Source organism: Ahaetulla prasina, chromosome 4 (genome assembly GCF_028640845.1).
Source record: "Ahaetulla prasina isolate Xishuangbanna chromosome 4, ASM2864084v1, whole genome shotgun sequence".
Taxonomy (NCBI): Eukaryota; Metazoa; Chordata; class Lepidosauria; order Squamata; family Colubridae; genus Ahaetulla; species Ahaetulla prasina.
Genome location: NC_080542.1, coordinates 31,490,363 through 31,504,186, shown reverse-complemented (window position 1 = coordinate 31,504,186; position 13,824 = coordinate 31,490,363). Strand labels below are relative to the sequence as shown.

The following is a 13,824-nucleotide window of genomic DNA, read 5'->3' as shown; positions in this document are numbered from 1 at the left end:
TGTGGCTGCGCGGGTGATAGAGGGACCCCCTCGTGGCTCCCATGTGACACCTCTCCTGCGCAGACTGCACTGGCTACCTGTGGCCTTCCGGGCGCGCTTCAAGGTTTTGGTAATTATCTTCAAAGCCCTCCATGGCATAGGGCCGGGTTACTTACGGGACCATCTGCTGCCACCGATTGCCTGTCACCGACCCATGCGCTCTCACAGGGAGGGACTCCTCAGAGTGCCGTCAGCCAGGCAGTGCCGACTGGTGACACCCAGGGGAAGGGCCTTTTCTGTGGGGGCTCCCACCCTCTGGAACGAACTTCCCCCAGGACTTCGCCAACTTCCTGACCTTCGAACCTTCTGCCGCGAGCTTAAGACACATCTATTTATTTGCGCAGGACTGGACTAGAATTTTTAAATTTTGAATTTGGTTTTAATGGGGTTTTATTATTTGTATTTCTATTTTAAATATTCGGCCTTATTTAATAAGTTTTTTAATTGTTGTTTTATCCTGTATTTATATGTATGTTTTATTTTGGCTGTAAACCGCCCTGAGTCCCTAGGGAGATAGGGCGGTATAAAAATGCGAAAAATAAAAAATAAAATAAAATAAACAAGAACAAGAAAACAAGACATTTACTACTCTATTGAAGAAGACATATTTCCTACAATAAGATTAGAGAGAATTACATTGAGTTTAAAACTATTGATAGCCTTTGTGTTATTATGGTTGAAATTAAAGTTCTTGACCGGCTTTGATGGGCTGCTTACCGTACTTTTTGATATGCGAAGATTTTCAACTGCGGACCTTCTTGCCCTGCGAGATTCCCCTCTCTCGCAGGTTTGGCCCTCCACACTACCGAGGGCCCACCTTGAGGACGGGTTTTGGAACCCCGAGAGTTGGCATGCTAAATCCAGGAGACTTAGGGGATTTTTAACTAATTGTTTTAATAGATTTTTTAAGGGGAGTTTTAATGGGGATTTTAAGGGTGAGGGATTTTTAAGGGGTGGGAGGGGTAGGGCGGGTGTTGGGGGAAACCCGCCGGGTGGGAGTTTTAATGGAAATTTTAAGGGGGGGAGGGAAACCGACGGGTTCGGGTTGGGGGTGGGTGGGAGGGTTAGGGTGGGTGATGGGGGTAGCCCATCGGGAGGGAAACCAGATCCAGCGCATGCTCGTGGCGACTATCAAATGGGTTCGGAGGGTATGGGGGGGAGTGTGTTCCTTTGTGTGAGGGTGAGTCCATCTGCACGGTAAGTGGGAGGGGCAGATATGGCGGAAGGGGATCGCATCGGTTTAGGGGTCACGCTCGATGTATACAGGCGATCGCGTGCCCGATCCCCTGACTTCTCCGTTCCCGGATGGTCAAGACCCTCAGAGCCTGGGCCTTCGTCTGATGTTATGCAACGCACGGTCCGTGGTTAACAAGGCCCCTAATACATGATCTGATTCAGGGGTGCCGCGGATATTATAGGCGTTACGGAGACCTGGTTGGGCACTGAAGGCGTGCCCTGGTTGAGATGTGCCCACGGGTTTCCGTGCATTCCATCAGCCGAGGGCCCAGGGTAGGGCTGGGGGTGGCGGTTGTTATTAAAGAGAGTCTAGAGCCGAGGGAGACCACTGTACCTCAGATTGCCGGGTGTGAATCCTCTTTGTGAGGTGGGGTCATAGATGTCAGATGGGCTTGCTGGTCACGTACCTGGCTCCTTGCTGCGTGACAGCCGCCTGCCCGAGCTCCTGGAGGTGCTTGCCGGGTGGCAGTGGAGACCCCAGACTTTTAGTCATGGGGACTTTAACTGCCATCTGCTGGCTCGTCATCGACAGTAGCTCGGGAGTTCATGGCCTCCATGACGGCCCTGGACCTGACTCAAGTAGTGGATGGCCCTACTCACATCGGGGGAGGCACACTGGACCTGATTTTTATCTCTGGTCAGTGGTTGAAGGATCTGGACTTGGGAGATATAGTCACAGAGCCTTTGTCATGGTCAGATCACTCTCTCCTTCGCCTGGACTTTCTGACCGCTACCCAACACCGCAGGGAGATGGAACCATTACGTTGGTACCGTCCCAGGCGCCTGATGGACCCAGAGAGGTTCCGGACGGAGTTTGGGCCATTCCCTGAGGGTCTGGCTCACGGCACGGCAGAGGAACTAGCCGCAGCCTGGGGACGGGCTGCGGCTGGGGCTTTAGACCGTGTCGTGCCCCTCCGGCCTCTGACCCGGCGCAGACCCCAACGGGCCCCTTGGTTCTCCGAGGAGCTGAGGGGGATGAAACGCCAGAGAAGACGCCTAGAGAGTTCTTGGAGGTCCAGCCGTTCAGAGGCTGATCGGACACTAGTTAGATCCTATACTAGGACCTACCTAGTGGCACTGAGGGAAGCGAGGCGTTGCTATGCCTCCTCCCTCATTGCGTCGGCAGATAACCGCCCAGCTGCCCTGTTTTGGGTGGCCCGCTCCCTCCTTCAGCAGGGGGAGCGGGATGACCCGTTGCAGGGACGTGCTGAGGAGTTTAACGGTTATCTATACAATAAAATCGTTCAGCTTCGGGACGGTCTGGACCAAAATTGTGGCGATTCGGATGGGGCGTCTGAGGGCGGTCTTGGTGATATTGTTTGGGATGAGTTTGACCCTGTGGCTCCCGAGGACATGGACAGGTTGCTGGGTAGATTGAATGCCACCACGTGTTTACTGGACCCGTGCCCCTCCTGGCTGGTACTGGCCACTCAGGAGGTGACACGAGGCTGGCTCCAGGGGATTACGAGTGCTTCTTTGGGAGGGAGTCTTTCCGGCCGCCTTGAAAGAGGCGGTGGTGAGGCCCCTCCTCAAGAAGCCTTCCCTGGACCCGGCTGTTTTAGGTAATTATCGTCCGGTCTCCAACCCGCTCATGGGCGAAGGTTGTAGAGAGTATGGTGGCATATCAGTTTCCCCTGCACCTGGAGGAAACTGTCTATCTAGACCTGCTCCAGTCCGGCTTCCGCCCGGTTACAGCACTGAGACGGCTTTGGTCGCGTTGGTGGATGATCTCTGGAGGGCCAGGGATAGGGGTTGTTCCTCTGCCCTGGTCCTATTAGACCTCTCAGCGGCTTTCGATACCATTGACCATGGTATCCTGCTGCGCCGGTTGGAGGGATTGGGAGTGGGAGGCACCGTTTATCGGTGGTTCTCCTCCTATCTCTCCGACCGGTCGCAGACGGTGTTGGCGGGGGCAGAGGTCACCCGCGGCGCCTCACTTGTGGGGTGCCGCAGGGATCGATTCTCTCGCCCCTTCTGTTCAACATCTACATGAAGCCGCTGGGTGAGATCATCAGTGGCTTCGGTGTGAGATACCAGCTGTACGCTGATGACACCCAGCTGTACTTCTCCACACCGGGCCACCCCAATGAAGCTATCGAAGTGCTGTCCCGGTGTCTGGAAGCCGTACGGGTCTGGATGGGGAGAAACAGGCTCAAGCTCAATCCCTCCAAGACGGAGTGGCTGTGGATGCCGGCATCCCGGTACAGTCAGCTGAGTCCACGGCTGACTGTTGGGAGCGAGTCATTGGCCCCGATGGAGAGGGTGCGCAACTTGGGCGTTCTCCTGGATGAACGGCTGTCTTTTGAAGACCACCTGACGGCCGTCTCCAGGAGAGCTTTCCACCAGGTTCGCCTGGTGCGCCAGCTGCGCCCCTTTCTAGACCGGGATGCCTTATGCACAGTCACTCACGCCCTTGTGACGTCTCGTCTGGATTACTGCAATGCTCTCTACATGGGGCTCCCCTTGAGGGGCATCCGGAGGCTTCAGTTAGTCCAGAATGCAGCTGCACGGGTGATAGAGGGAGCCCCTCGTGGCTCCCGCGTGACACCTATCCTGCGTAGGCTGCACTGGCTACCTGTGGCCTTCCGGGTGCGCTTCAAGGTGTTGGTGAACGTCTTCAAAGCGCTCCATGGCATAGGGCCGGGCTATCTACGGGACCGCCTGCTGCTACCGAATACCTCTCACCGACCCGTGCGCTCTCACAGAGAGGGACTCCTCAGGGTGCCGTCGGCGCGACAGTGTCGTCTGGCGACGCCCAGGGGAAGGGCCTTCTCTGTGGGGGCTCCCGCCCTCTGGAACGAACTCCCCCCAGGACTTTGTCAACTTCCGGACCTCCGAACCTTTCGTCGCGAGCTTAAAACTCACCTATTCATCTGCGCTGGACTGGGTTAGTTTTTAAACTTATGGGTTTTTAATGGGTTTTTATTCCAAATTTTAATCGTGGCCAATTTAATAAGTTTTTAAATTATATTTTAATCGTATTTATATTGTATTATTTTGTATTTTTTATCAGCCTGTGAACCGCCCTGAGTCCTTCGGGAGAAGGGCGGTATAAACATTTAAATAATAAATAAATAAATAAATAAATAATAAAGTTCTCATTTACAGGTAGAACATCTTGGTAAATGATCTTATGCACTAAGCAGAGGTTGAAACATAGACAATGTAGTTCAAGGCTATCTAGACCTAAAATTTCAAGCCTGGTGGTATAGGGAATTTTGTTTCAAGCAGAAGATTTAAGAATAGACTAGAATAGAATTTTTTATTGGCCAAGTGTGATTGGAGACCCAAGGAATTTTCTTGGTGCATATGCTCTCAGTGTACATAAAAGAAAAGATATATTCATCAAGAATTCTAAGGTACAACACTTAATGATAGTCCTAGGGTACAAATAAGCAATCAAGAAACTATCACTATAAACCATAAGGATACAAATAAAAAAGTTACAGTCATACAGTCATAAGTGAAGGATATGGGTGATGGGAACGATAAGAAGATTAATAGTAGTGCAGATTTAGTAATAGCTGACAGTGTTGAGGGAATTATTTGTTTAGCAGAGTGATGATGTTCGGGAAGAAATTGTTCTTGTGTCTAGTTGTTCTCTTCTAGAAAAATATCTCTGAATCCTCTCTGATGTATTGATGTCTGAAATACAGTGAGAGTACCAGGCAGGTGAACAGTAATCAAGTATAGGTCTGGCAAAGGTTTAATATGCCCTAGTTTGGAATATAGCGTTACCAGAGAGAAAATTTCATAAAATAAGATTTACAATTCTTAATGCCTTTTTTGCAATGATGTTACAGTGAGCTCAGGGACTTAGATCTTTTGAAATGAGTACTTCTAAGTCCTTAATAGAATAGAATAGAATAGAATAGAATAGAATAGAATAGAATAGAATAGAATAGAATAGAATAGAATAGAATTTATTGGCCAAGTGTGATTGGACACACAAGGAATTTGTTTTGGTGCATATGCTCTCAGTGTACATAAAAGAAAAAGAAAAAAAATACCTTCATCAAAGGTACAACATTTACAACAAAAATGATGGTCGTAGGTTGCAATTTAACCCTTAATGGTAGCAACAAAAAGTTACAGTCATACAGTCATAAATAGAAAAAGATTGGTGATGAAAACAATGAGAAGATTAATAGTAGTGTAGATTTAACATAACATAATAACAGAGTTGGAAGGGACCTTGGAGGTCTTCTAGTCCAACCCCCTGCCGAAGCAGGAAACCCTACATCATTTCAGACAAATGGTTATCCAACATTTTCTTAAAAATTTCCAGTGTTGGAGCATTCACAACTTCTGCAGGCAAGTTGTTCCACTTATTGATTGTTCTAACTGTCAGGAAATTTCTCCTTAGTTCTAAGTTGCTTCTCTCCTTGATTAGTTTCCACCCATTGCTTCTTGTTCTACCCTCAGGTGCTTTGGAGAATAGTTTGACTCCCTCTTCTTTGTGGCAACCCCTGATATATTGGAACACTGCTATCATGTCTCCCCTAGTCCTTCTTTTCATTAAACTAGACATACCAAGTTCCTGCAACTGTTCTTCATATGTTTTAGCCTCCATATGTTTGAGACTCTTTCTAGAGTCTCAACATCTTTTTTACATCGTAGCGACCAAAACTGAATGCAATATTCCAAGTGTGGCCTTTTAGTAAATAGTTTGACAGTGTTGAGGGAATTCTTTGTTTAGCAGAGTGATGGCCTTCGGGAAAAAACTGTTCTTGTATCTAGTTGTTCTGGTGTGCAATGCTCTATAGCATCGTTTTGATGGTAGGAGTTGAAACAGTTTATGTCCAGGATGTGAGGGATCTGTAAATATTTTCACGGCCCTCTTCTTGATTCATGCAGTATACAGGTCCTCAATGGAAGGCAGATTGGTAGCAATTGTTTTTTCTGTAGTTCTAATGATCCTCTGAAGTCTGTGTCTTTCTTTTGGGTTTCAGAGAAGAGTGTGGGTTAACTTTTAAATCATTACCAGCCAGCAAATATTTGAAGTTCTTATTTCTATTGCCAATGTGAAGGACGGAACATTTGTTAGTGGAGATTTGGAGTTGCCAATTGTTTGACCTGATTATAAACCTCCACTGCCTTGTGGCTATATCTACTACTGGAAAAGACTTCAGGAGTCAACCTTGAGGCAAAATCCAGAGCCAGAGTCCCGGAAGCAGTTCGTAACTGTGTACAATCACATAGCTGGAACTAATCGTATTGGCTTTGTCATTCCATTGGACTATTTCAGCAACATGGAGAGGGGGGATCTGCTGCTTGGGTAACAGTCTATCCTTCATATTAATCTACCCAGGCTTTGTGCTCTGGAGAGGACACTCCAGCTTTGCATACAGCATTGAAACAACACGGGAAGTGGCAGCTATCAGTTATAAGTCTTTGCTTGATTGGTGTAGAGTGTGATTCCAGGGGCCACTTTCGTCGGTGGGAGAGGTCATTGTACCTTATTGGGCAGCTACCCCCTGCCTTAATCTGGGCAGCTCCCAGCCAGTAAGGTGCTGCCCTACCACAGTCTGTTAACCTGTTAACAGGGTGCGTGGGGTTTAGGGTCAAAGCTGACAAGCAGATCAATAACTTTGCACCATATAACAAACATAAGAAAAGTTTAGCCCTAAAGTTGGGCACCTGGAATGTTCGGACAATGACCCCCGGCCTTTCTGACGATTTACAAGAGATAGATGACGCACGTAAGACAGCTGCCATTGACATGGAGTTGAGCAGACTGCACATGGACATCATTGCCCTTCAAGAGACAAGGCTGTTAGACTCAGGATCTGTTAAGGAGAGAAACTTCTTGTTCTTATTTCTTATAAAGTCCAGCTGAAATGCTTACGGGATTTCCTCTTCGCTGCCAATGCTGCGGTCACTGCTCACTCTGCTGAAGAACTTCAACAACTTATGGACAGTTTAACAAGGCCTGCCAAGACTTTGGACTAACAATCAGCCTGAAAAAAGTCATGGGTCAGGATGTGGATTCACCTCCCCATATTAAAAATCTCTGCACAAGAACTGGAGGTCGTCCATTACTTGTGTACCTTGGCTCAACTGATACTCTCTCTTTAGATACTGAGTTGAATAAACATATTGGTAAAGCGGCCATCACATTTTCCATACTTACAAAGAGAGTATGGCTTAATAAGAAGCTGACGGAACATATAAAGATCCAGATCTATAGAGCCTGCATCCTGAGCACACTCTTGTATTGCAGTGAGTCTTGTACCCTTTATGCATGGCAGGAGAGAAAGTTGAACACCTTTCATATGCACTGTCTCCGACGTATTTTTGGCATCGCCTGGCAGGACAAAGTTCCAAATAGCACAGTCTTGGAACGTGCTGGGATTTCTAGCATGTATACGCTACTGAAACAGTGATGTCTACACTGGTTTGGGCATGTTGTGAAAATGGCTGACGGTCAGATTCCGAAAGATTTCCTCTATGGAGAATTAGTGCAGGGAAAGTGCCTCAGACGAAGACCACAGCTACGATATAAGGATATCTACAAGAGGGACCTAAAAGCCCTGGGAATGGACATTAACAACTGGAAAACCTTGACCTCCGATCGTTCAGCTTGGAGGCTAAAGACGCAGCATGGCCTTCTCCAATTCAAAGAGACATTTGTTCAGCAGGCTGAGGCAAAGAGGCAGTCCCAGAACCAGCAAAATCTGGGGGCTGGGCAAGGGACAGAATGTATCTGCCCTCAGTGTGGAAGGGATTGCCACTCTCAAATTGACTTTTTAGCCACACTAGATGCTGTTTCCAGAGCATGATAAAAAGGTAAAGGTTTTCCTCGCACATATATGCTAGTCGTTGCCGACTCTAGGGGGCAGTGCTCATCTCCATTTCAAAGCCAAAGAGCCAGCGCTGTCCGAAGACGTCTCCGTGGTCATGTGGCCGGCATGACTCAACACCAAGGGTGCATGAAACACTGTTACTTTCCCACCAAAGATGGTCCCTATTTTTTCTACTTGCATTTTTACGTGCTTTCGAAACTGCTAGGTTGGCAGAAGCTGGGACAAGTAACAGGAACTCACCCCATTACACGGCAGCACTAGGGATTCGAACCGCTGAGCTGCCAACCTTTCCATCGACAAGCTCAACGTCCTAGCCCCTGAGCCACCGTGTCCCTAGTATCCAGAGCACGATACCATAGTCTTTTGAGACTGAAGGATGCCAATAGAATAGCTTTGTTTTCTCCTAGGGCTCATGAATATTTACCAGGTTCCCTGGTCTGCAATATATTTCATTAATTTTAACAAAATATTGTGCTTATCAGAAGGAAGGATATCCTAAAAATAATTTCAAGAATCATCAATGTTTAATATGTATTAGACCTCATAAGGAATGAATGAAGGTGAGTATACTTGTTCCAGGGTAATATTACAGGGTCCAATCTGGGTCAGTCACCAGGACCACAGGTTTAGTCTTTCGAGCTTTCAAACTCTTGCTGGAGCCCATCCTCAGGAGCCCAAAAACTCAGAAGACTAAACCTGTGGTCCTGATGACTGACCCAAATTGGATCCTGCCTTTTTTAAAGAAATGTTTAGAAAATAAAAACAATGGGCAATGGGGGATACCCTGGAGAATCCCATGTGTTGAGACTATTAGCTGCTAATTGCTAATTATGTTAAACATCCAGATACTTGTTATAATATTTAGTTAATTCTGTTTGTATGGTCTAGAAGGAAGCAAAATAATTGCAAATGTACAAGTCCAATATATAAATATAAACTCAAAGTTACTCACCGATATATGTAGTTCATAGCTGAACAATTTGTGCATTATTTCTGCATTACCGGATAATAATTCTGTGAAGAAAAATAGTAAGTGATGGATATACAGATGTGCAAAAAGGCCATTTCCTGCTTTCTAAAGAGAATTGGCACTTCTTTACATATCCATGCATCTACATTACATTCACTTCAATACTTCTGACTCTGGGAAAAGGATTGGGGAAAAAATTATAACCCAGTATTTTGCTATAATAGAGAAACTCTTTAGGGTTGGGAGGAGAACAAAGATTTATCATAAAAGGTAGGTTTAAAGTATTATGAAAAAAATAATAATAGAAATCTGCTGCAGTAGAGGGGGTATATCTATAACCTTCCTAAATAATGAAGCAAGGTAATGCTTAATATAATGGTATGTCTTCCATATGCATATATTGGATATTTTAAAAAGAAGTATTTTGCAATTTGCACAAATTTAAAAACTTTGGTTGAATTGAATACTAATTGATGAATTAGCATCTATAAGATCATTTCTAGATCAATTTTCACTTTATGGAATAATGTTCATTTTCCCTTCTAGTTAAAAATTTGATTCATGTTGTTCAAATTCATTGCTATGGTACAATGTGTTCATTCTATACTAAAGGAAAAACAATGGAAAAAACAAATCCCTCACTGTTCTTTGTTATGTTTTTGGTGGGAATATTCAAATATGATTTGTTTTAAAATTTAGCTAATCAGTAAAATGTACCACCAATCTCACAGTTATCAGTCAGTGGAATGATCCATTTAGACACACTATTATGGTTGCATATTATTAATTATGCTAAAATAGTATAAGTAATAAACTGTGAGGAAAATAGGAGTGATAAATAAGAATATTTTTTAAAAGCATGTATAAATTAAAAAGCATGAAGGCTAGTGTTAAAGGGTTTCCCTATGAATTGTAAAGGAAGAAAAGAAGATAGTGGGTCTTCTACTACTACTTAGTCAGAGCTCTTTTGCTGGGTTTCCTTAATGCATCCCTTGGCTTTCTCAAACCATGGTTCTCTTGAAGCTGAAGACCAAGACCAGCTTGAAAGGTTTATTTGATTGATTCTGAAACCAGCTGATCAATTGAAGCCAGTGTGCTCTTCCAGACTATGACACCCAACTCAGCTTGTTTGCTTCAAGGAGTCAGGAAAACTATACATTCAAAGTCCAGGAAAGCAACAGAGTGGAGATTTGGGTTCAGTTTATGTAAAGTTCAACCATTTCCTAAGGCTGGCCCACAAATTCAACTCATTGGAGAGGTATAGGTGGTCTTTGTCAGTATCAAGGTCACACTGGTGTGGCTCTTTCAGTCTGAGGCAAAAAATCTGGATTCAGAGGCTCAATGAGATTTCTCTCAGAGAGAACAAAAAAATGAAGAAGAAGCTCAGGGCTGGCTACCCCTGAGTTCAGGTAAGAAGAAAGGAGGAAAGCAAAGCAGGGCAAAACATAGGAAGTCTCATGGGAAAGCATATGAGCCCCTTAAGAGGCTATGTTCCTTGTTTTGACTAACAAATCTTAGTTTGAAATTATTGGATCCCTTTTAATATTGATATTAATTTTCTTTCCTGTAGCTATTAGAATTATAGTACAAAAGGTAAAGGCAATCTATTTTTCTTCAGAATGGAATCTTTTCTGGAACTAGAAATGCCTAGCAGATTTCTTCTAAACCATAACGTTTTACTTCTGGATGAAAAAAAGAATTAATTCTTCCATTTTTAAAAAAATAACTTGACCATAAAATTAAGCAAACTTTGAGCCAAATTGGGATGCAATGTAAATAATGTGATAATGTAATGAGTGTCTTAAGTAAAGTTCTAATATTTCTTATATAAATGCTCAACCAATATTTGTTTGTTTTAAGCATTATAATCTTATTTTTCAAAATCTATTAGAACATGTGACAAAAAATTCTCCATCTCTTTGTGCTTGTGTCTGTGTTAAACACACTCAGATATTAGGCATTCTCTGCTCCCAAGCACCACATCTATGTCTTCATGGATTTATGTTGTGGTTCTATACCCTGTCTTTATATATTATATTTATTTAATTATTGCTATCCCTCCTTTAATATTTATAAGTAACTCAAAATTGAAAACATACCTAATACTCCTTTCTCCTACTCTTCTTATTTCCATAGCAACACTTAACTTGCGTTCCATTTTTTTTACCAACAACTAAGACTTATAAAAATGTAAAGAAAATGACCAATATAAAGTCATCCAGGTTTCCTCCATAGCTAAAAATGGTCTTGGCAGACACTTTCAGATTCTAAAAAACATTTTAACCATAACAACAATATAAAGAATTGGGATGGAAAAAGTTAAGAAAAAGAAAAGTGTTTTTTTGGTTGATAATTTCATCAATGTTTAATTGAAATATATGGAGAGTGCCCTGACAGGACATTGGCATTCTTTTAACATGATATGGTTTGTTTAATTGTTGTCACTTTACTTTTAAAGTTTTCTTTTCTGTTCCCAGTACATATGAAGCTGTAAATTCATTGTTTTAATTTAATGGTTTTTTTCATGTCTGATTCCTTACTTATGTGACTTTCATCTCAGTCCTAATTTAAGAGAATGAAGAGAATGGAGAATCAGACAATTGTGTCTTCCTTTTTGCTCCTGGAATTCTCCAAAGATCATCATCTGCAGCTTCTACATTTCTTCTTATTCTTTATATTATACCTGGCAACTACAACAACAAATCTTTTCATCATCTTTGTAGTAATTGTTGACCATCAACTACACACACCAATGTACTTCTTTCTAGTGAATTTGGCTGTTCAGGATATGGGTATCGTTTCTGTCATTGTTCCCAAATCCATGATAAATTCTCTCATGGACACCAGACACATCTCTTACTTTGGTTGCATTGCACAAGTCTTGATCTTTGTCTGTTTTGAAGCTTCTGATTTATCCCTCCTGACAGTCATGGCCTATGATCGGTATGTTGCCATTTGCCATCCACTGCACTATGAAATGATAATGAATTGGAAAGCCTGCACCAAAATTGTGATTCTGGTGTGGGTGACAAGTCTTCTCTATGCAATGTTGCATACCAGTGGTACTTTTTCCACTCCATTCTGTTCTAATGTTGTCAAACAGTTTTTTTGTGAGATTCCGCAATTGCTAAAGTTATCATGTTCTGGATTTAGTCTAATTGAAGCTGTAGTTATATTTGTGAGTATCTCTGCAACATTAGGTTGTTTTATTTTTATTTTTGTCTCGTATACTCTGATCTTCAAGGCAGTGTTGAAAATCCCTTCTGTGAAAGGAAGACAGAAGACTTTTTCCACTTGTCTTCCCCATCTTATAGTCTTTTCCATTTTTTTGGTACCTGCATGCTTAGCCTATCTGAGACCATCTTCTAACACTGCAACTTATTTAGATTTTGCATTAACCGCCCTATATTCTTTACTTCCACCACTCTTCAATCCTATCATCTACAGCATAAGAAATAAGAAAATCAAGTCTGTGCTGTCTAAATTGTGGAGAGTCTGACATTTTATTTTGAATATTTTTTTTCTAATATTGTTTTTCTTTACATCATATGTTCTGTGTTTTCCCCCCTCATTTTTTGAGACTAAGATAGAAGTAGAGTTTGCCATTCTTGACTAATGATGGTAATTGAGAAGATATAAGCCTACAATCCCGCAACTCTAATTACTGCCTTGTTTTTCAGGATGCTGTGTGTTGCTTTAGCAGCATCCTGAATTCCACATGTTGAAAACTACACTCCCAGGCTTTAGCATCAGGATCAGATATAATGATAAGCTTATACCCTAAAAATCTTTCTATTATTCTCTTCCAATTTGAAACCCTAGTTTCTGTTCAATACAGATGGTCTTTCATTAGAGAATTAAAAAAACAAAGTAGAGATTATCTTTATTGAAATCACCATCCATTTTTTTCCCCAATGCATTCATTGCAAAATATGGTCCTGGAGCTGATTTTGTACATCACACTAAGCCACTGTTCCATCAGTTATTGAGTAAGCTACAATTTACTTACATCCTAGACAATAATAAGGCATAAATCATGATTTAAATACTATATATTAACTAGCTTCACACAATGTATAAGTCAAAGCCAAGGAAACAATATGATTTAGCAAATTGTTTCAATAAGCCTTCTCTTTGTAAATAAGCCTTTCTCTTTGTAAAGAAATCCTAGGCACTATTATTCAATGTTTAAAAGAAATTGTTTTAACTAATGTTATACTAATGTAATGTTTCAAAAATTCACATTGTTTCAGAGGGAAAAATCTTTTCCAAGGAGAAAAAAGTCATAAAAAAGGGCCTCTGGTGGCTCAACAGGCTAATGCAGCCTGTTATTAACAGCAACTGCTTGCAATATTGCAGATTCAAGCCCCACCAGGCCCAAGGTTGACTCAGCCTTCCATCCTTTATAAGGTAGGTAAAATGAGGACCCAGATTGTTGGGGGGCAATAAGCTGACTTTGTATATAGTATACAAAATGGATGAAGACTATTGCCTGACATAGTGTAAGCCGCCCTGAGTCTTTGGAGAAGGGCGGGATATAAATGCAAATAAAATAAAATAAAATAAAATAAATAAATATTATTGCCATATTTATTGAGAAATACTTAGTTGGCATGTTGCATTCTGAACATGCTTTATGCCAATTTGTGATCGAGAGGCTTTGATAGGAAATGAAATCTGGATATTGTGGAGTATGTAAAAGAATGATATATTTTTTTTACAGTGGGTTATTACAGATAGTCCTTGATTTATAACAGTTCATTTAGTAATAGT

At 42.5% G+C, this 13,824-nt stretch overlaps 1 protein-coding gene across 1 annotated transcript; it reads left to right on the top strand.

The window, feature by feature from the left end:
• Nucleotides 1–11,635: 11,635 nt before the first annotated feature.
• On the top strand, nucleotides 11,636–12,550 carry LOC131197816 (olfactory receptor 14A16-like). Its single transcript, XM_058182328.1, has one exon. The coding sequence runs from the start codon at nucleotides 11,636–11,638 to the stop codon at nucleotides 12,548–12,550; it is 915 nt and encodes a 304-aa protein (XP_058038311.1).
• The last annotated feature ends 1,274 nt before the right edge of the window (nucleotides 12,551–13,824 follow it).